General features: G+C 44.1%; 1 protein-coding gene across 1 annotated transcript in view; it reads right to left on the bottom strand.

The window, feature by feature from the left end:
• PTBP3 (polypyrimidine tract binding protein 3) overlaps positions 1-22423 on the bottom strand; it is a 634697-nt gene that overhangs the window by 412317 nt on the left and 199957 nt on the right. Inside the window, exon 2 of the mRNA XM_078676642.1 lies at positions 8713-8788. Coding sequence (XP_078532768.1) covers positions 8713-8737 — 25 coding nt within the window. The 5' untranslated portion in view covers positions 8738-8788. The remainder of the gene's footprint in view (positions 1-8712; positions 8789-22423) is intronic.

Genomic DNA, 22423 nt, shown 5'->3' with positions numbered 1-22423 from the left:
GTTGTGAAAACCACGATGACGAGAGAGGTAAGTGGGTTTGTGTTAATTTTTTCGTGGGTTAGTGATTGTGTAGTGTAGTGTAGTGTTGTGTAGTGTAGTGTAGTGTTGTGTTAGTGTAGAGTTGTGGTGGTTGTTTAGTGTAGGGTCATGCTGGGGGTAGTGTTTTAGGGTTTAGGGTTGTGTTGTAGTGTTTGCGTAGTGTAGGGTCATGCTGGGGGTAGTGTTTTAGGGTTTAGGGTAGTGTTGTAGTGTTTGTGTAGTGTAGGGTCATGCTGGGGGTAGTGTTTTAGGGTTTAGGGTTGTGTTGTAGTGTTTGCGTAGTGTAGGGTCATGCCGGGGCTAGTGTTTTAGGGTAGTGTTGTAGTGTTTGCGTAGTGTAGGGTCATGCTGGGCGTAGTGTTTTAGGGTTTAGGATAGTGTTGTAGTGTTTGCGTAGTGTAGGGTCATGCTGGGGGGTAGTGTTTTAGGGTTTTGGGTAGTGTTGTAGTGTTTGCGTAGTGTAGGGTCATGCTGGGGGTAGTGTTTTAGGGTTTTGGGTAGTGTTGTAGTGTTTGCGTAGTGTAGGGTCATGCTGGGGTGTAGTGTTTTAGGGTTTTGGGTAGTGTTGTAGTGTTTGCGTAGTGTAGGGTCATGCTGGGGTGTAGTGTTTTAGGGTTTTGGGTAGTGTTGTAGTGTTTGCGTAGTGTAGGGTCATGCTGGGGGTAGTGTTTTAGGGTTTTGGGTAGTGTTGTAGTGTTTGCGTAGTGTAGGGTCATGCTGGGGGTAGTGTTTTAGGGTTTTGGGTAGTGTTGTAGTGTTTGCGTAGTGTAGGGTCATGCTGGGGGGTAGTGTTTTAGGGTTTTGGGTAGTGTTGTAGTGTTTGCGTAGTGTAGGGTCATGCTGGGGGTAGTGTTTTAGGGTTTTGGGTAGTGTTGTAATGTTTGCGTAGTGTAGGGTCATGCTGGGGGTAGTGTTTTAGGGTTTAGGGTAGTGTTGTAGTGTTTGCGTAGTGTAGGGTCATGCTGGGGGTAGTGTTTTAGGGTTTAGGGTAGTGTTGTAGTGTTTGCGTAGTGTAGGGTCATGCTGGGGGTAGTGTTTTAGGGTTTAGGGTAGTGTTGTAGTGTTTGCGTAGTGTAGGGTAATGCTGGGGGTAGTGTTTTAGGGTTTAGGGTAGTGTTGTAGTGTTTGCGTAGTGTAGGGTCATGCTGGGGTGTAGTGTTTTAGGGTTTTGGGTAGTGTTGTAGTGTTTGCGTAGTGTAGGGTCATGCTGGGGGTAGTGGTTTAGGGTAGTGTTGTAGTGTTTGCGTAGTGTAGGGTCATGCTGGGGTGTAGTGTTTTAGGGTTTTGGGTAGTGTTGAGTGTTTGCGTAGTGTAGGGTCATGCTGGGGGTAGTGTTTTAGGGTTTAGGGTAGTGTTGTAGTGTTTGCGTAGTGTAGGGTCATGCTGGGGGTAGTGTTTTAGGGTTTTGGGTAGTGTTGTAGTGTTTGCGTAGTGTAGGGTCATGCTGGGGGTAGTGTTTTAGGGTTTTGGGTAGTGTTGTAGTGTTTGCGTAGTGTAGGGTCATGCTGGGGTGTAGTGTTTTAGGGTTTTGGGTAGTGTTGTAGTGTTTGCGTAGTGTAGGGTCATGCTGGGGTGTAGTGTTTTAGGGTTTTGGGTAGTGTTGTAGTGTTTGCGTAGTGTAGGGTCATGCTGGGGGTAGTGTTTTAGGGTTTTGGGTAGTGTTGTAGTGTTTGCGTAGTGTAGGGTCATGCTGGGGGTAGTGTTTTAGGGTTTTGGGTAGTGTTGTAGTGTTTGCGTAGTGTAGGGTCATGCTGGGGGGTAGTGTTTTAGGGTTTTGGGTAGTGTTGTAGTGTTTGCGTAGTGTAGGGTCATGCTGGGGGTAGTGTTTTAGGGTTTTGGGTAGTGTTGTAATGTTTGCGTAGTGTAGGGTCATGCTGGGGGTAGTGTTTTAGGGTTTAGGGTAGTGTTGTAGTGTTTGCGTAGTGTAGGGTCATGCTGGGGGTAGTGTTTTAGGGTTTAGGGTAGTGTTGTAGTGTTTGCGTAGTGTAGGGTCATGCTGGGGGTAGTGTTTTAGGGTTTAGGGTAGTGTTGTAGTGTTTGCGTAGTGTAGGGTCATGCTGGGGGTAGTGTTTTAGGGTTTAGGGTAGTGTTTTAGTGTTTGCGTAGTGTAGGGTCATGCTGGGGTGTAGTGTTTTAGGGTTTTGGGTAGTGTTGTAGTGTTTGCGTAGTGTAGGGTCATGCTGGGGTGTAGTGTTTTAGGGTTTAGGGTAGTGTTGTAGTGTTTGCGTAGTGTAGGGTCATGCTGGGGGTAGTGTTTTAGGGTTTAGGGTTGTGTTGTAGTGTTTGCGTAGTGTAGGGTCATGCTGGGGGTAGTGTTTTAGGGTTTAGGGTTGTGTTGTAGTGTTTGTGTAGTGTAGGGTCATGCTGGGGGTAGTGTTTTAGGGTAGTGTTGTAGTGTTTGCGTAGTGTAGGGTCATGCTGGGGTGTAGTGTTTTAGGGTTTTGGGTAGTGTTGTAGTGTTTGCGTAGTGTAGGGTCATGCTGGGGGTAGTGTTTTAGGGTTTAAGGTAGTGTTGTAGTGTAGGGTCATGCTGGGGGTAGTGTTTTAGGGTTTAGGGTAGTGTTGTACTGTTTGTGTAGTGTAGGGTCATGCTGAGGGTAGTGTTTTAGGGTTTAGGGTAGTTTAGTTGTTTAGTGTATGCTAAAGGCATATTCGTTCTAAAGGTTTTCGTTATTTTAATTTGCGGCCTAATAGTACATGCGGGATTTTTTTTGCGGACTGATGGTATGCGGGATTTCGGCATATATTCGCTAATCATACTTTCTATGGCAAAATGAACCCCCTCATTTTGTTCCTTTTTAAATTAAATATTTTAAGAGTTACCACTTTATTCCAAACAAGATGGCTTCAGGTGTGCCATACCTTTGTAATAAGTAGGACTGTTAGCACTCTAGTTGTTCTTTAGAACACTCTGGGACATTCTGTCATTGGGCTATAGTTGGGCTACATCTGGCTGATATTTGGGCTACATTTGTTTTTTTTTGTCTCTGGTGGCCATCTTTGGGCTACATTTGGGCTACATTAGGCTACATTTGGGCTCCAACATATATATAGCCCAATGTAGCCCAATATATATTTTTCAAAGTTAATTTTCGTAAAAACCACTGGAGCCTATATCTTGAGACATAGCAAAGGCACATCGGGCTACCAGTCCCTACAATTTTGTCAAGTTTGGTGTAAATCCATTCAGCCGTTCAGGCTAAAAGTGAGGCCAACCGCCCTATGGAAAATTGCATGGGAAAAACACGTTTTGGGACCCCCCTTTTTTCCTCGGACCCCCCTTGACGAAACCCCCCCAAATTTTCAGGGGCTGCTCAGAAACAAAATGTTCCATTTTCCTGAAAATTTCAGCCAATTCTGTCCTCAAACGCCAAAGTTATTCGACATAGAATTTTCAAAAATCCCATAGGAAAAAAATCCTACCTATATATACCTACTGGCTATCGCCAGTAGGAGAGATATAGATATATATTGGAAGCCAAGATTGATTGAATTGATGAACTTTGGCCCACTGGGGCAAAATAATAATTGAATGAGAATCGGGGATCGTGTGTCAATAACACAGAACCGGACATTGTGGTTTGCGCAAGCGCGCTGGTTATTTGGGTAGACTGATTAATTACCCATGGAAAACAACCATTGTATATAGAGTTTGAATAATAATAATTTCGGCTTCCTTATCTATTCCCATATTTTTGTGAGGAGTGGTATAATTGTTTACATGAAACGTGATTTACAATGAACAGACTGAGCATATGTGATATTTTCTTTATGTCTACACACACGTGCACTAATTGTAAACACCATGTCTCTTTAAATGAAGGTCAGTACCAGCATAGCCCCACCCGTGAGCAAGAGATCGGTGGATCTTGAAACGCGTTGGGTTTTGTTCTGCCAATAAACTGACAGCAACGTAAAAACAATTGGGCTCCGACTCTGGTTTTTCAACTAAGGAATCACGACCAGGAGTGTGTGGAATTATAGGGGCTGGCGTACCCCGTCGTGAGCCCGCCGTCCAAAGAGGCTTTAGCACGCCAACTCCGTGTGTGTGCAATTTTGAAATAATTGCTATTGCCCGCCTGATTTATGGCTACACTGAGCTTTGGGATTCGTAATGAGAGCAACAGATGCAGGCTTTGAACTCGCGAAAGCTTGCAGTGATATCCGACAGGGTGTTATCGAGTCGGACTGAAAGTTAAGTTTAAAAACGATTTCCCGCCCCGGATTGGGTGAAAGTGACAGCCAGTGGTCAGGCTATACGGAAGAATACGCTGCAACAACAACATACCGGCTGGTTTGTTGTGTCGAAGGAATGGCGGAAACAAGGAATAGTAGAAGGGCGGAAGCAGCCGCTAAACTGTTCACATCAAAGGAGACCGGGCAGGGGGAGAAATCACAACCACCCGGTAAGCAAACAAACGAAGCAAAAACGCTTTGGGATGCACTTTGGAAAAATCTTAAACGCGAGCAGTCGCGCTGGTGGGAGGCGGCTGCTTTGACAAAATATTTAGAGTGCAACAGAATACCGCGTGGTCTGCGGATCTTCATTATACCCACGTTTCAAGATCCAGACCCCGAATTAATCAGTGATTGGATGGAGAATAATCATATCTGTTCCATCAATATGTTGAAAATGCTCGTAAAAAACGCGGAAAAGGAATGTGCCAAAATTAACACAGAAAATGAAACAATAATTCAGAAACTGAAAACTAAATACACAGAGAGTGAATTTGTGGCTGAAATGGAGAAAATGCAGAAACGCCTTGACAAAATTGAAGATGAAATTAAGGAGAAGAAACAACGCAAATTTTACCGTGATGAGGTAGATTATAGCAAGGGCCAGATTTTGACTTTTGCCAAGCGGTACGAAGTAATCAGGGATGCCGCAAAAAAAATCTACTGTGAAGAGACACACTGTACCCGGAAATAAGACAACGTTACCAAATTCTGGGGCAACTATTCCGAATGAGAGTGTAACTTTGGAAGATGATACCGGTTCTATTGAGAGTGATGTTTCTGAGCCTCTGGAACAAATTCCAGTAAAAGAATTAATTTTAAAGGAAGTAGCCCTGATGACCAAGGAACGCCAGACAGGCACTCCAACAAAAGGGCGTGGAAGAGGCGGCAGAGGAGGTCGCGGAAGAGGCAGCAAATTATCCGAAGCGGCGCCAAGTACAACAGGAGTGGTAACCAGAGGCAAGGCGGCGAAAATATAAACTCCATGACAGTGGTAAATCTCTCTAATCGTACTTTAACACCTACACAAATTGAAGTACTTTCCAGGGGGCTCTCATTCTGTCCAACTTCAACATTTAATTTCACCAGTGCTCGCATTGATCTTTTTTGTTTCACACGCAAATTAAAATTGCGGAAATGGTTTGCCAATAAACCACGACTCAGAAAAGATTCAATGATAGTGAAACCAAGTACCTTAAGTGTCAATGACGCAGAACTGCTACAATCTATACAATTATTGGCGGGCTGTGATGATGTGATTGACAATGCTGTTTTGAACTTGGTTGATACTGAGGATACTATACATATGACTAGTAGAAGTGGTTTTAAACCAAAATCTGTGTTTGTTCCTCAAATCACAAACAGCTACATCGATAGCTTTGAACGTGGAATGTTACAAGAAATGAGACGTTTGGACAGAATGAAGCCCAAAACCAACTGGAACCTTAACAAAAAACAGTTTCTTGCACTGAAAGAGATGGAAGGTTGGGTAGATGTGGTGATAAAAAATAGCGACAAGGGTGGGAATGTGGTGCTGTGGCCCATTGATATGTACCTGAAGGAGGGGTTGATGCAACTATCTGATGCACAAAGTTATGTGAAGGCAACTAGAGAGGATTACAATGTATCCAGAAGTACATATGATGAGAAATTGTGTGACTGGAAAGCCAGAGGTATACTTGAGGATGATGAATTTAACTATCTTCAGGTAAAATATCCAAAAGTACCGGCGTTATATTTTCTGCCTAAGTTGCACAAGAACTTGGAGGCACCCCCCGGCAGACCTATTGTTTCGTCGGTGGGTAGTCTTCATGAAAAAACCAGCAGGTATGTGGATCATTTTCTACAGCCCTATGTGAGTGAGTTACCCTCATATGTCAGGGATTCATCTGATTTTTTGGGTATCATCAAGGATGTCGTGTGGAGCCCTCAGTACTGGCTGGTCAGCTTTGATGTGGCTAGTTTATACACTAGTATCCCGCAGGAGTTAGGGGTAGAAGCATGCGAATTCTATCTCAGGAACAGATCCGTTTCCCTTCTATCACACACCCACATGTTACTCGACATGATTTGGGAATGTATGAAAAACAACTTTTTCATCTTCAACAAATCCATGTATAAACAGATCCGGGGGGTGGCGATGGGCACGTGTTTTTCCCCCAGCCTGGCGTGTTTATATCTAGGCTGGTGGGAGGAGCTAGTGGTGAGGAAGATCGCCCACTACAGTGCCCACGTCATCCTCTGGAAACGATACATAGACGATATTTTCTGTGTTTGGGATGGCACTTTGGACCAAATACACGAATTTGAATCAAATTTAAACAACAACTCTCTGAATCTTAAATTCACAAGTGTGATCAGCAAAGACCAATTGGAATTCTTAGACGTTAAACTGACAGTCAAAGGTGGCAAACTCACAAGTACTCTATTTCGGAAATTGACGGCTGGAAATAGTCTGCTACATGCAGGAAGCAGCCACCCTCAAAGCCTGATACGAAGCATTCCTTTGGGCGAACTTATAAGGGCCAAGAGAAACTGTAGTTCTGACGAAGGTTTTCAGGAAGAGAGGGAGATCATGATACAACGATTCTCAGAGAGGGGGTACAGTGATAAAATTATACAACAGGCAGTGACAAAGGTCAATACAATGGACAGGAAAGATCTATTAATCCCTAAAGAACATAAAAAGGATGAGAAGGTACGGTTTATTACGACGTACAATAATCAATCATGGGAACTTCGTAAAAGCCTTACCAAGTACTGGGAGACACTAAAATTGGATAATGATGTTAAGGAGGCAATCCACGATATTCCCTCACTAACGTACAGGAAAGCAAAATCCCTTAGGGATACTCTGAGCAGTACTTTGATAAAGGAGAGTAAGAAAACTAATTCTATTCAAGGATTTTTTCCATGTCTTAGATGTAAAGCCTGCAAATACAGTTGTACTCGGAAAACGATTCAATTATCCAAAGACAGAAGTGCCCATACAATCACCAAGCATCTCAGCTGCACCACACAGTATGTGGTATATGCTCTAGAGTGTCCGTGTAAAAAAAAATTTTTACATAGGCTGCACTACCAAACAAGCAAAGTTAAGAATTCTAGAGCACCAGAGAGCAATAAGAAATGAGAATCAGCAGTACCCGGTAGCGAGGCATTTTGCACAGGTACACAACAAAAATTCAAATTTGATGAAATTCTGTGTATTGGACAGCGTTGAACCTAATGAGAGGGGAGGGAATAGGTGGCTAGAGCTACGCAAGTTGGAATCAAAATACATCATAATGTATAATACCTTGCAGCCCAATGGACACAACTTGGGTGAGGAGCTAGCCATTCACCTCCAAACATAGAATACGGTTTCTTGTATGTAGAACAGGCTGCTGCTTCTTTTGGTATCTGGAATTTAAATTTTAAATTGTTTTTAACAAGGATAATTTCTTTTTGCACAAATTTGAAATGTAAATATCGTAGAATATTGCTACAGTCCTGTTTTCTTTTTTCCTTTACAGGATATGGGAGAAACTACTGCCCACTTGGGCATCATTGGAAGCCAAGATTGATTGAATTGATGAACTTTGGCCCACTGGGGCAAAATAATAATTGAATGAGAATCGGGGATCGTGTGTCAATAACACAGAACCGGACATTGTGGTTTGCGCAAGCGCGCTGGTTATTTGGGTAGACTGATTAATTACCCATGGAAAACAACCATTGTATATAGAGTTTGAATAATAATAATTTCGGCTTCCTTATCTATTCCCATATTTTTGTGAGGAGTGGTATAATTGTTTACATGAAACGTGATTTACAATGAACAGACTGAGCATATGTGATATTTTCTTTATGTCTACACACACGTGCACTAATTGTAAACACCATGTCTCTTTAAATGAAGGTCAGTACCAGCATAGCCCCACCCGTGAGCAAGAGATCGGTGGATCTTGAAACGCGTTGGGTTTTGTTCTGCCAATAAACTGACAGCAACGTAAAAACAATTGGGCTCCGACTCTGGTTTTTCAACTAAGGAATCACGACCAGGAGTGTGTGGAAATATATATATATATATATATATATATATATATATATATATATATATATATGCACTTTATATGCAATTGAAATAGATGAATTTTCAATTCGAATTTTTATGTGTGGCTCAAATCCCGGATTGTGTTGACAAAGAATGTGAACTGGCCCTCAAAAATCACACATATTGCACACTTCGGTGTTTTGTGCGCAAGTACAGTTGGGTATGAACTGGATCTTTTAAATAATAGTGGCATACATTGAACATTATCACTAATGTGCACAATATATTCTAACAAACCCAAAAGTAAACCGAAGTAGAAAGTGTCAAGAGCAAGCATGGGTTTCTGGAAGGGTAGCACGGCTCAGTAAAGTGGACATCAAATATTTTTGTTCTCACTCTACCTGTAGCTGGAGTAGAATTGCTCATGGTAAAGGGCCCGTTAGCGAAACCAGAAGAAAGAAGCTCGTCAGATCCCCGCTGAAAAAGAAAACAGGGGAAAACATAAGTACTATTCAACTGAAAAAGAAAAAATAAATAATTTCTTTAAGATAGCTGTATGATTAGGAATGCCTGCAATTTAGGACGCTTTTTTTGGGTTGACCAGGAAATTCCTTACAGAAAAAGAAATTGGGCAAAGCAGTGTAGGATGCCGTATTTTAAACAAATTATTCTCTACATTTGCAGAAAGAAAAAAAGAAGCTTTATGGAACGTGGATTACAAATGTTCCACCTACAGCTTGAGAACATAATACCGTCATTCTAAAAAAAGGGAAACAAAAACACCATATCACGCCAGATATAACACACTAGAAAATGAGGGCCAAGATCTATATTTGAACTCATAAAAAATAGAGGTACTGTTTGGAAAAACAAACCAGTAATGGATTAAAATAATAAGAAATAAAAACTAAAACTACTGCAAAATATGCTTAGAGGTAGGGTAGGAATTACAAGCATACAAAATTCGTTCTTTGTGAACACAATCCGAACACACATTTTGTAAAAACGTACACTCGAAAAATATAGACCAGCAAAGAAATTCGTGACACATATGTCGACCTCTTACAAATCTAGTCAAACTCACTTCCAACATTCAAACGACCTAAGGGCCTGATTTAAGGTTTGTCAGACGGAGAACAGTCAGTCTGCGTAGTGAAAGACAGTACCATCCTGAAAGGACTAGAGCCTGCCAAATGTAAGCATGCCTGCCAGCCCAGTTGGCATCTCTGTATATTGAAGGCCAATGTGTTAAGGCCAGTCATGGCGGTTCCTTTCAATATACTAAAAGTCTGGTGGACGGCGGCCATAAGTTATGAAGGACATCCACCAAACTCTCAGCTTTTTGTTTTTCCAGAAACAAACTCACAAAGCAGGAGTTCTTTTTTTGTTTTTCAGGGAGTTTTTTACCACGGTGTGGGGGTCTTTGTTTTTCTGTTCCTCACTGCCAAATTTTTGTTGGTGGTGATGGACGGGGAAAAAAACATTACACCCTTCACAGTACATAGCGTTGGCAGTGTAATGTCCTTCCTACCGACAGCTCCTACTCGTCTTAAGTATTCAGTCGATGGAGCCCCCCATTGGCTCTGTCAACAGACTACGTAAGGTCTGCCAGTCTCGAAATGGAAAGAACTAGGGTTTGGCAGGGTAAGGTAGCTGGTTGCATATGTTAGCGAGTCATATGTACACCAAATTCTACAATCGGTCCCAAGTTACTTCACTTATCCAACTCAAATCATAGCATATTTGGGAGCACATGCTTGATACCATGAAAATCAAAATAAGATTTCACTTAATTTGATTACATTTCCTGTGAAAACGATGAATTAGAAACAAATACAGTAGTAATTTGATTACTAATAAGATGCAAAAGAATGTATAAATGACAATACAACTCAATATACTGTATGTATATATGACAATATAAAACCGAATAAAAAAATACTCGAAAAAAATATGCAAGCCGAAATATTTTTAGGGAGGTATTTATGTAAATCTAAAGTTTGAGTAGTTATATGGTGCAAGAAGATCTTTTGTTAAAACATGGTTTTAACATGTTGCCAGCAGAAGAAACCTGCAAGTTGAAACTGTGCTCTACTCCATGCTTTTAAGCCCTCCCCCAATGCCTTTCTCAATTCTCCACCACCGCTGCTGCATCCTTTAATAAACCCATTCACGGGGGCACAAGGGAAGGGGGGGGAGAAGGAGGAGGGCAATGTCCATCTCCAGAAAGTATAATCCATGCACAAAGGAAAGAGAGCTGTAACAGTCCGAGATATGTGCCACATCGCATAGGGTTGGTGAGACCATCCAGTGGTCTAGGATGTGAAGTCCTGTAGCTCAGGTTTAACAAAAAGAGACCCAGATTAGTAAGAGGCACTTAATGCCTTGCCCATACCCTGCCCAATGTAGGCCAACAAAGAAAAGGAGTGAGTAAGATAAAGAGAGCCAGACAAAGAACAATGACTGACAAAACAAAAGTTCAAGGGGAGAAATCCAAGAGAAAGTCTAGTGAAGTGAGGAAGGGAGGGAGGGGAGGGGGAAAAAGGCAGGCCCCAATACGTTTGCTTGTGCAGGTCAAATCAAAGAAACCAGAGGACACATACATTGAGAGGCTGAAATGGTGGCAGTCAATGAGAGGCCAACAAGCGGTGGATAACCGGGTTGGAAGACACAGATATGCAGTCTGGGAGAAGAGTAATAGAGCCAGCCAGAGCAGAGGGACAGCCATGAAGAGACAATCCACGCGACAAAAGTCTGAATCATAGAAAAGCAGGTTGGGATGAGGCACAGTGTTAAGAAATGAGATACAGAGGGTGAAAACATGATGGGGTTCCTGAGATGAGAAATTCGGAGACTGGGACATAGAAGAAGATCCGTCTGCTTTTGTACACAATTCCCGTTTTCGCTGTTCCTTCTGCAAAGGAAGGAACCCCTCCCAACCCTCCAGTCCTCTACATCTCCAGAGTGCAGCGGAAATAGGATGGAGGCTTTCCTTTAACCATCCATCTCTAGGGAGATGGAAGCTTCAGGATGTATCTGCCTGGTCAAGAGGGCTGCCTATTTTTCCCTGAGATCAGAGCAGCCTGGAGGGGTTATATATTTGAAAATAAAATATTTAAGAAGACTTGCAACACATCAAGAAAATGCTGATGCAATGTTGCATAAAAAGTTACTTAGAAGGACAATTATGTAAACTTCTGCAAGCAGATGGACTCTCCTGGAAAGACCCCTACATCGACTAGCAAAGCAACAACTTATGTTATATATACACAAAAAAATGGCTAACCCAGATAAGCTTGTGAGGAATATCTGTGGTATGAAAGTCCACTTTGGAAGAAAAACAGATTTTATAGTTCTTTGAACACGAAGGCATAAGGAAGCGCCATATAAACATATTAAAGTTATTGATGGACACTAATATATAAACATGCGCAGCATCTTAAGACCAACAAGCATATAAAGTGACAATTCTCCCCTTACTCAATCAACTGGAGACAATTTTCAATTTTACTCACACTTCATTGGTCTTATCTGGTTTCATCATCCAACACATTGTCAGTGCAATGAATGATCTGAAACACAAAGAAACCCTTGTCTGAATAAACCCCCACTGTTTATCTGCCCTATGCTTCAGAGTGTGCACTGTAAATAGAGTCAGGAGACAGAGATGAAGCTGACGGTTAGGATGGTAAATTAGGTTTCAGACCCCACCGCACACTGAGGCAAAGGCGTTGTGACTGCAGGATGGCTATATTAAACATGTCAGTGAAGTTTAAGGACGCCATCCATTTCTCTTGGTCTTGAGCAGAAATAGAGTATGCACTTGGACCCTCCATATGATGGCATTCAGCGGCTGTAGGTCCAGTTGAGCCTTTCATCTCCTTCTTTGCCATGAGAAAATAGCAAGAGTAACAGCCCGCGCGCCACACCTGCTGCCCTGGTCGCCAGGTTCCTGGTGCCAAATTGCACCACATGCCATGGTCCTGCCCGTCCCAGTCCCAACACTGGTCAGTCACTTTACAGCTTACAGAGAATAAAGCTCACCATCCTGCCCAGTTTGTACACGGATAGGAGCCCAGGGCACAGACCTCCAAAGAAAACCACCACAATAGCTTACTTTCTCGACCCAGCCCTGCTACTAGCCAAGCAGACGCTGATGGAAGGCTTCCCTTTCCGCTACTGTAACGGTACGGCAACGATCGCTGTTGGCTTGAGCTAAGGAGAGAGCACCATCCTGAGAACCGAGTAAGTCACAGGCCTTCAGAAGCATCCCATTTCTTTGGCATGGGACGATCTACTACTAGACTGTGACTTTCAGTAGTCAACGAAGGATGACTCCCATCTCCCTTAGATCCACGATCACCATCTCCTGCACTACCACACATCTAACAGGACAATTTTTGCCTCTAAACTACCTCCTGCAAACACTCTCTCGCCGTGTCCTCCAAGTCTCCTTCAATTAGCGAAGTTTGTCCGGCCCCTTCAACAGTATGCATGACTTTCTCTGTGTACCTATTGACTAGCATTCACTCCCAAATTGTTATGGTGGCTGTAAAGATGCCCACGTTTGCCTGTCTCACTAAATATTTCTGCTTGGTCCTGCCTGCCTTTAAAATAACGAGAGAGTAATCATGGAATAATACTTTACCATTGACTTTGCTCATTTGTACTATGGCAGCGATAACTCAATATTAACCCCAATGTCTTGAATGTTTTTGGTTTTCTAATACCTAGATCTCAGGAACAGTAATGTTAAATGTTGGCACAATGCTACCATGTTGTTTTGCTATTGTATTCATAACAAAAATCAATAAGGACCAGTTTAGAAAAAAGTATAACATTCGCTTTAATCAGAGCCCAGGTCTCTCTCGATAGCTCCCTTAGTAAGAAGAAAATGTATCTCCTGAAAATGGAGGTAAATCTAGTCCGGTAAAAACAGAGTTAAGACTGGGTAAAGGCATTGTGGGGATTCCATGAAAGGTAGGGCGCAGTGCCTTTGAAAAACCTGCAGTATCCATGGTCTGCGGGTGTATATGGGAAAGAATGCATTTTAACTTTACTCATTAATGCTTGTAGTTTAAGGCTTTCCGAAGTTGGGAGCTGTATGAAGAATGCTGGAGTACCAGGAGTTGGCTTGGTATCCTAGGGCTCCAAGTCGACTAACTGATAAAGAACATGGATTCATCCAGGGAGCTGTTAAGGTATTGGTAAGAGCCACACGGAAGGACATTAAGGCTTCTGAAGAGGCTGACCTGATTTGAACAATCTTTGAGCCGGTTTGAATTCTTCGCCACAATGGGAAATACTAGGTCAAAAACTACGGCAGTCATGCATACCCCCACTACAAAAGAAGCACTTTACTCAGCTGTGAGAAATGTAAATCTCAGTTTCTGGAGAGGAACCCACAACCGCTTAGAAGGTCCAAATGGAGTCCTTCATCTGTAACATGGACGTGGAGGAGCACATTTTCCATCTTCTCATAGTAAAAGTTGGTGTGAATGTTTTGGTACCTTTGGACCGTACCAAAATGTGAGCCAAACAGAGCCTTCAGCACCTAATGTACTAACATTTTGGGAGAGTCTGGGAATCGCATTCTAGTCTGGTTGGTTGCACCTTACTGAAGTCAGTACAACACAGGTCTGGTGTGGGTAAATAGATTATAAGGCTCCCTGACAGACACCAGTACCTGCATTCATGTCAAAAACTGAATCCTGCTATTTTGGCAGACCTATTTCTTTTCAGGCACGTAATTTCGAAATTTGGAATCACCAGGAGACAGACAAGGTGGAAGCGGGGCTCAGGATTCACGTTAAATGTCGAAAAAAATAAAGTAAGTGACTTCAGCATGGAAGAGTGATGCCTATACACGGCTATGCTCCGTCACTTCCAGGGTGGTGTGAAGCCATCGCAAAGTCCGACTGCATCACCTGTCGGAGCGCAGGAGTTACTGCTTTAAGATATCCAGACCCAGTTACCATTAGCATGGATTTATATAACTTAATCGTTTAGAGTACCTGGCTCAGCATTATCAACTCATTTTGTGCATGTGCAGAGACTTCCTATTTGTGTTGTGAGCACCCAAAGGGGATTTACTTTGCTCTTTGGGGTCTTCTGAATATTCCACAGTAACAGACCATTTATGCATATGATGAGCGCATATTTTAATTTAGGTGGTTTGTAGAGCGCCAGCTAATTGCTGAGTGACCACTTTGCATTAGAGAATTGTAGCAGAACCATTAGAAACCTAGGCATAGTACAGAGGCTTACATTGGCAATGTTTGTGTTGTGAGCTGGGTCCTCCAACATGTATGAATGCACTATTCCCTCTTATGAGGCCGGTCTAATCAGGTCAGGGTGTCGATAACAGGATCCGGATCCTTAATTTCAGTGGCACAGTCTTCATTCAGTAGGGTGTTCCAAAATAGCTTCTCTGGAAATGGCTGCCTTGGCCATTTTGAAGGACAGGTGAATGGGCAGAGGTGTAATCGGAAGATCTGTTGCTCGAGAATATTACAGATAATGCACAGGTGGCTTTGTTCTACTGCTTCTTCCTTTTAAATTCAGAAGGGAGGAAAGTCATATGAAAATCAGGAATGGCAGGATCTTCGGTTTCAACTTGCTATGTAGTGGTGCCTGTTTTCTGATGGTATTCGGATTAATTTCCCCCAAAAGCCTGGTGGGTTGAGCCCAATGGATACAATTTAATACAGTGATGCTGTCAAGCATTTTCAGGTAGATGCAAATATACTGCGGTCACAAGCTAAGAAAGGTTACCAGCTTGACACCGTTAAGTAATGTACTTACCAAAGCAATACATTATGGTGGTATTACACTCCTATATCAGTTGTCTAGTTAAGCTTATCAGTGCTTTTTATTTTTACTGAAGTTCAAGGACATTGGCTTCTTTCGGTGTCTTAACTGTATCCTTTACTCCAGTCCTTATTTTACATTTCAAATGGAACTCTTTTTGATATTTTACAGTATTTCTGAGAATCCACCTGCTTCTTTAAGGATTATTCAATAAAGTGAGATTGTGATTTTTGTATAAGGATGACGGAGCCGTCTTCATAGCTTCCTACTTTGATATTTTAAACAGTCTGCAATGCAGTCTACTAACCAGTAAAACATACTTTTGGGTGTTTCAATTGAGTTTTCCCAATTCTTGCAACATGGTTAGTAACGTGCATTATTTTTATGTTACTGACTAATCGCCGTTGCTTGTAAACCATAAACAATCCAGATATTGTAAACTAATCTCTCGGATATATTTAGACACTCGCTAATGACTGAAGTCAAGAACATTTATAAACGCACCCTTCTGCCGATAAAGGCGCCCTAGATCTAATTTGTACGAAGGGATGTAATGGTACTTAATCCGATAGCATTTCTAAAAGACTCCCATGTATCTTTCCAATTTGTTTAAGGAAATAAAGTTCGATTGCATCATCATTCTGATAAAAAAAAAAAGATAGAAGTTTTGCCAGCCGGATTATGCCTGCCCACGTGAATGCAGCCAGCTCATTCAAGATTAATTCTTTTACCCAGGAATGTCTTCCTCTATAGGTCTCTGAATACAGAATATTTCTTGATCTTACCAAATTGAATTACTCGTATTAATTTCAAGAGACACTACAATTGTGCGCCATCACGGATGGTCAAAAGCGGTTGTACGTATGGCAGAAAGTAAAATATTTATTCTGTGATAACACACCAAGCTTGTTCCTTGCGATGTGGTTCACTGGGCAAAGGTTCTTTGTACATGCAAAACATTTCCTTTTTTTACAGGTTCGCTGGAATGCAAATTCCAGCTTCTGTGTTTTTTTCTCCTAGGTTCAAACCTAATGCTTGATAGATAAATGTATCTACCCTGTCAAATGTATGAACATTGTCAAAGCTTAAGCGAAACGCACTTTAATTTTTTATAATTTTACAATGAAACAAAAGAAATGTAGAACTTTTTCACAAATGATTAATAAAAAACTAACTTTAACGTCTACAGAGGATAGTTACTGTACTTGAACCTGAAAGTTGAAGATTTTGCATTCTTGAACTTTTCACAGATGTTCAGTTATACATTGCAGTGAAGACAAACGCTGTTGATTACATGTGTGTGTGTTGAGTAAAATGTGCTGGGAACAATGACATACAAACATTTTTCAAAACATGTTAGGTGATGTCGGTCTCTAAGCTGCTTTGGAATGTCATCTGCCAGCATTGGAAATACTAGGAGTTGCTGGATCTTGTCAACATTTCTTTGAACGGTTTCCAGAGAAACGACAGTGTTCAGCTCAGACAACATTTTTATTTCTTTGTTTATGATCATTATAACCAAGGCAGATTGGTCTGTAGTCCTATTCAGAAAGTGAGACTAATTGCTTCCTCAACACCTCACACGTCATCATTAAGATGTTTTATAAACCACACCAACACCCCAAAGGGCATTCTAGTGCCAAGCCGAATTTCACTGTAATCAATCTGCTAATACTTGCTCTCTACCACAATGTCCGTTATAAATTAACTACCACATTTACCCATCCCTTTTTTCGCCGCAACCAAACATTTCTCTCGCTATATACCATGCTGTCCTCCTAAACGTCTCAACCCCTACTTTCATCTGACTGTTCCATCACCACCTATCACACTTTTAATCCTGCCTGTTTGCCTAACATACCACAAGTTCAAGTTCAGATATTTGTATAGCGCACTACTCACCCAGAGGGTCTCAAGGCGCATGGGGAAGGGGTTGACTTATTTATTTGTCGAATAGCCAGGTTTTCAGTTCTTTTCTGAATGAGATGTGGTTCTGATTAAGGCGGAGGTGGGTGGGGAGTGAGTTCCAGGTCTTGGCAGCCAGGAAGGAGAAGGATCTGCCACCCATGGTGGATTTCCGGATGCGCGGGACTGCGGCGAGGGCTTGGTTGGACGATCTTAGTTGGCGGGTGGGTTTGTAGAAGGACAATCGAGTGTTGAGGCATTCGGGTCCTAGATTGTAGAGGGCCTTGTGTGCGTGGGTGAGAAGGCGGAAGGTAATTCTTTTGTTGACGGGAAGCCAGTGGAGCTCTTTTAGATGTCCGGTGATGTGATCTTGGCGCGGATGTCTAATATGAGTCTCGCTGACGCGTTTTGGATGCACTGGAGTTTTTTCTGTAATTTTGTTGTGATTCCGGCATAAAGTGTGTTACCATAATCCAGTCGACTCGTGACCAGTGCGTGGGTGACAGTCTTTCTTGTCTCGAGGGGGATCCAGCGGAAGATCTTTTTGAGGATGCGAAGTACGTTGAAGCAGGAGGACGAGACGGCGTTGACTTGTCTGGACATCGAGAGAGAGGAGTCTAGGATGAAGCCAAGGTTACGTGCATGGTCTGTGGGAGTGGGTGCTGTGCCCAGAGCTGAAGGCCACCAGGACTCGTCCCAAGCTGAGGGTGAAGGTCCTAGGATGAGCACCTCCGTTTTGTCTGAGTTGAGTTTTAGGCGGCTCCGTTTCATCCATTCGGCAACTTCTTTCATGCCTTCGTGAAGATTGGTTTTGGCGGTGTTGCGGTCTTTGGTGAGGGAAAGGATTAGCTGGGTGTCGTCGGCGTGAGAGATGATGTTGAGGTTGTGTTGACGCGCGATGGAGGCGAGAGGACTCATGTAGACGTTGAAGAGGGTGGGACTGAGTGAGGATCCTTGAGGTACGCCGCAGATGACTTCGGTGGCCTCTGAGTAGAATGGGGGAAGTCGGACTCTGAGTTCTCCCAGCGAGGAATGAGATGATCCAGTCCAAGGCTTTTCCTTGTATGCCGATGTCGCTGAGTCGATGTATAAGGGTGCTGTGGCAGACGGTGTCGAAAGCGGCGGAAAGGTCGAGTAGGATGAGGGCCACTGTTTCTCCATTGTCCAGGAGTGCTCGGATGTCGTCGGTCTCTGCAATGAGGGCGGTTTCGGTGCTGTGTTTGGCTCGAAACCCGGATTGAGATGGGTCGAGGGAGTTGTTGGATTCAAGGAAGGTGGTGAGCTGGTTGTTGACGGCTTTCTCGATGACTTTGGACGGGAAAGGTAGGAGGGATATGGGTCGGTAGTTTTTCAGTTCTGAGGGGTCCGCTGTGGGTTTCTTCAGGAGGGCGCTGAGTTCGGCGTGTTTCCAGCTTTCTGGAAAGGTGGCAGAGTTGAAAGAGCAGTTGATGACATCGCGGAGTTGGGGTGTGATGATGGAATCAGCTTTGTTGAAGATATGGTGGGGACAGGGGTCAGAAGGCGAGCCAGAGTGGATTGAGTTCATGAGGTGAGTGGTGTCTTCAGTGGTGATTGGGTTCCAGGCGCTGAGGATGTTAGTTGGAGGAGTCGGATCTGAAGGGGGTGGGGCGGGTTGATCGCTGGGAGAGTTCTCGAAACTGTTGTGGATGTCGGCAATTTTGTTGTAGAAGAAGGAGGATAGCGCATTGCAGAGGTCTTGGGAGGGGGTGATGTCGTTAGTTGCTGCGGTGGGGTTGGTGAATTCTTTGACGATATTGAAGAGTTCCTTGCTGTTATGAGTGTTGTTGTCAAGACGATCCTTGAGTGCTGATTTCTTGGCGGATCGAATCAGTTGGTGGTGTTTGCGGGTGGCTGTCTTGAGGGAGGCCATGTTGTCTGAGGTTGGGTATTTTCTCCAGTTCTTCTCTATGGTGCGGCATAGCTTCTTGGATATTTTAAGCTCGTCATTGAACCAGGGAGCTTTTTTGCTGGCTGATTTCGTCTGGTGCTTTTTCAGGGGTGCTAATTCGTCCGCACTGAGGGTAATCCAATGCCTGAGGTTTGTGGCCGCTTGGTCTGGGTCCAAAGAGAGGGTGGGAGGGTTTTGGCTGAGAGATGTGAGGAGTTGGTCGGTGGTGATTTTGTTCCAGTTTCTTCGAGGAATCGGTAGTGGCCGGTTGTGGGTCAGGGTAGTTTTGTAGCTGAAGTGAACACAACTGTGATCCGTCCAGTGGAGAGCTGTAGTGTGATCGAAGGAGATGTGTTTGCTTGAGGTGAAGATAGGGTCGAGCGTGTGTCCGGCTGTGTGAGTGGGGGTGTCAACAAGTTGTTTGAGTCCGAGATTGGCCAGGTTGTCCAGAAGGGTGGTGGTGTTGTTGTCGTGTTTGTTTTCAAGGTGGTAGTTGAGGTCTCCTAGAAGAATGTAGTTTTCGGAGGTGAGGGCGTGTGGGCTGACGAAGTCCATGATGTCATCGCTGAATTGAGTGCAGGTGCCTGGAGGCCTGTAAATGAGGGTGCCTCTAAGTGTGGTCCTGGGGTCGGTGTGGATCTGGAAGTGGAGGTGTTCGGCGGATGCGAGATTGTCGTCGGAGCTGGTTGTGATTTTGATGGTGTTTCTGTGGACAATGGCGATGCCTCCTCCTGTTTGATTGATGCGGTCTTTTCGGATAATTTTGTAAGCGTCCGGTATGGCTATGGCGATGTCGGGAGCAGATGATGTGTTCATCCATGTTTCAGTAAGGAAGGCGATGTCAGGTGACGCAGTGTCGATTAGGTCCCAGAGTTCTGTTGCATGTCTGTGGACCGAGCGGGTGTTGAGCAGGATGCAATTAAGGCGGTTGGAGTTGTGTTTGGAGGGTGTGGATTTGGTGAGGGTCCTGAAGCAGTTGAACTTGCAGGAGAGGCAAGCGAAAGGGCCGTGAGTACGTCCTGGAGTGGCTTCGCAGCATAGAGGAGTACGTCCGGGGTTGAGGGCAAGGAGAGTAGCGGCATCAAATGTGATTCTAGAGGGTTGGGAGCGGCGGGGACCAGGGGGACAGGCGCTGGGCGCGGTCAAGGCGCGGACGGGCGCAGACGGGCTTACCTTTGGCGCACCTTCGGCGCGGCCGCCGCGCGTGGACGCTGCACGTTGGGACATCTGTCATAAATGGATAGTGGAGGGGGGCGGAGCGTGGGCGGGTCAGCTGGGAGGCGGGATCTGGGAGGAGGCACGGGCTCACGGAGGTAAACAAAGTCCCAAAATGGCAGCCCTGTCCCTGAAACGAGACTGGGGCACAGCCGGAGTATAGCACAGTCACAAACACTCGCAAAACACTTCTCTTTACCCCACACAGCAAAGTCTACAGTGCGCAGCAATAATCAAATAAATTACGTCAGGCAAATTAATTCTGGCGCCGAGTGCGCAGCCACTGTACTCAAATAAATGTCTAAAGTGGGCAAAAGCGATACCAGGCGCTGCGAGCGATCTCTTTCCGTGCAGGCAGGCAGCAGCGCGATGTTCCTTCTGAGGGGTTCAGGCTGCGGGGAGCACAAGCGTCCGTAGGGAGGCAGAGGGCGAGGGGAGCGACCGTACAGGAAAGCGTCCACACGGTCACAAATGGCCAGGGGATAGAGCGCTGTAGCTGTACTCGTGGGTGGGCGGGTCAGCTGGGAGGCGGGATCTGGGAGGAGGCACGGGCTCACGGAGGTAAACAAAGTCCCAAAATGGCAGCCCTGTCCCTGAAACGAGACTGGGGCACAGCCGGAGTATAGCACAGTCACAAACACTCGCAAAACACTTCTCTTTACCCCACACAGCAAAGTCTACACTAATCCTCGCTCCCTTATCCAGCTAGACAAATCTCAATGTTCTCTCTTTCAGCAGCTGGTTGCACCTACTACTACATCTTGCTCACAGATTCCGCATCCATTCTGGCATGAGCTCTCTAGAGAACACGTCAACTAAGTCCTCACCTCCCAGTTACTACCCAGCAGAGCTTCCGAATTTTCTGCAGACTATGTATAAGCGGTACTTGTTGGCACTACTGTTGCTGAGAAGCAAGAGCATGTCATCTCTGTGCAAGAGCTTCAGATGCACCTATAATCTTTTTAGGGCTTGCCTAATAGACTGCATGTGCGGTCTGTTGTAAGATGTACTGTTAGTGAACAGCTAGAGGTTGCCTATTGCTTACCATTGGTAGGCTTCATAGTCACTCATGTGGCTGCTTCTTATTTATTAGTTTGAATAGGCATTCCTTCCTCGTCTTGGGTATGTTCCCTTCACTGGTGCATGGACGCATTGCTTGTGTCCTTCCACTGCTGAATCTTCAGGTGTTATTTTATTTAAGCACTGCACAAGAGTGTATGAGTTTTCCAGTCGTCTCCCTAGTGTGCTTCTCTTCAACCCTCCACATTCTGTTCTCTTGCAAGCGTGCTTCTCCCACACCCATTTCCATTGCCCTGTCACCTGTTTATTTTTCCTACCTCCCACTGCCCGCACCCATGGTACATGTTGCTCTCAGCCATAAAACTGTTCCAATCCTTCATTTCTTAGAGAACATTCAGTGGCCTTGGGAGATCTGGTCTCCAAGTCTTCACACTGCCCTATGGGTTCCCTCACGGGTAATCATTGAGCCCGCTCTATTTAATACTGATATGCCTCCATTGACTAAATTGCTTCAATCCTTCGGCTTTGCTCCTGTAGCATACACAGATGACAGCTTATTGTGCCCATTCTGAATAATATCGACGAGATGGCCCATTGTTTAATAGATGCATGGGGGCCATTGTTCAATAGATTCATGGGGGCCATTGTTCAATGGATTAATGTAAACATTCTTATGCTCAATTCAGCAAAAACTGAGGATCTGTTTTTGCGAAGAGCTCACCATCTTGGAATCAAACTTGGTGGCCACAAATGCAGGGCTCTCACACCAGTATCTACAGTTAAGAATTTGGGGATAATCTTCGACTCCAGTCTGACTTTCAAAGCACAGATACATAAACTCACTTCCTCATGCTTCTTTCTACTGCGTAAAATTAGAAGATTCTTTTGTATATGACTTGAGTTGCAAACAACTGTAGTAGCAGCACTTGTGTTATCAAGATTGGACTCCTACAATGCCCTATACATAGGTGCTCACCATAATTTTTTGAAAAAACCTCAATGCCTTCAGAATGCAGCAGCGAGGCTTTTAAAGAAATTTCCAAAATTTCAGTCTGTGTCAGGGCCACTAAAAACTTCACTGGTTGCTGGTGAAGAAAATAGTCGGATTCAAGGCTCTCGGTCTTGCCCACAAAACCCTATATGGAGTTGCCCCAGACAACCTAAAGAGAAATCTCACTTAGTACAACCCCAGTAGGCCACTACGTTCTACAAATTAGAACAATCAATGCTCGTTTAATCAGGAGATCTAACTG

Source organism: Lissotriton helveticus, chromosome 2_1, assembly GCF_964261635.1.
Source record: "Lissotriton helveticus chromosome 2_1, aLisHel1.1, whole genome shotgun sequence".
Lineage (NCBI taxonomy): Eukaryota > Metazoa > Chordata > Amphibia > Caudata > Salamandridae > Lissotriton > Lissotriton helveticus.
This window is presented reverse-complemented; position numbering and strand designations above follow the sequence as displayed.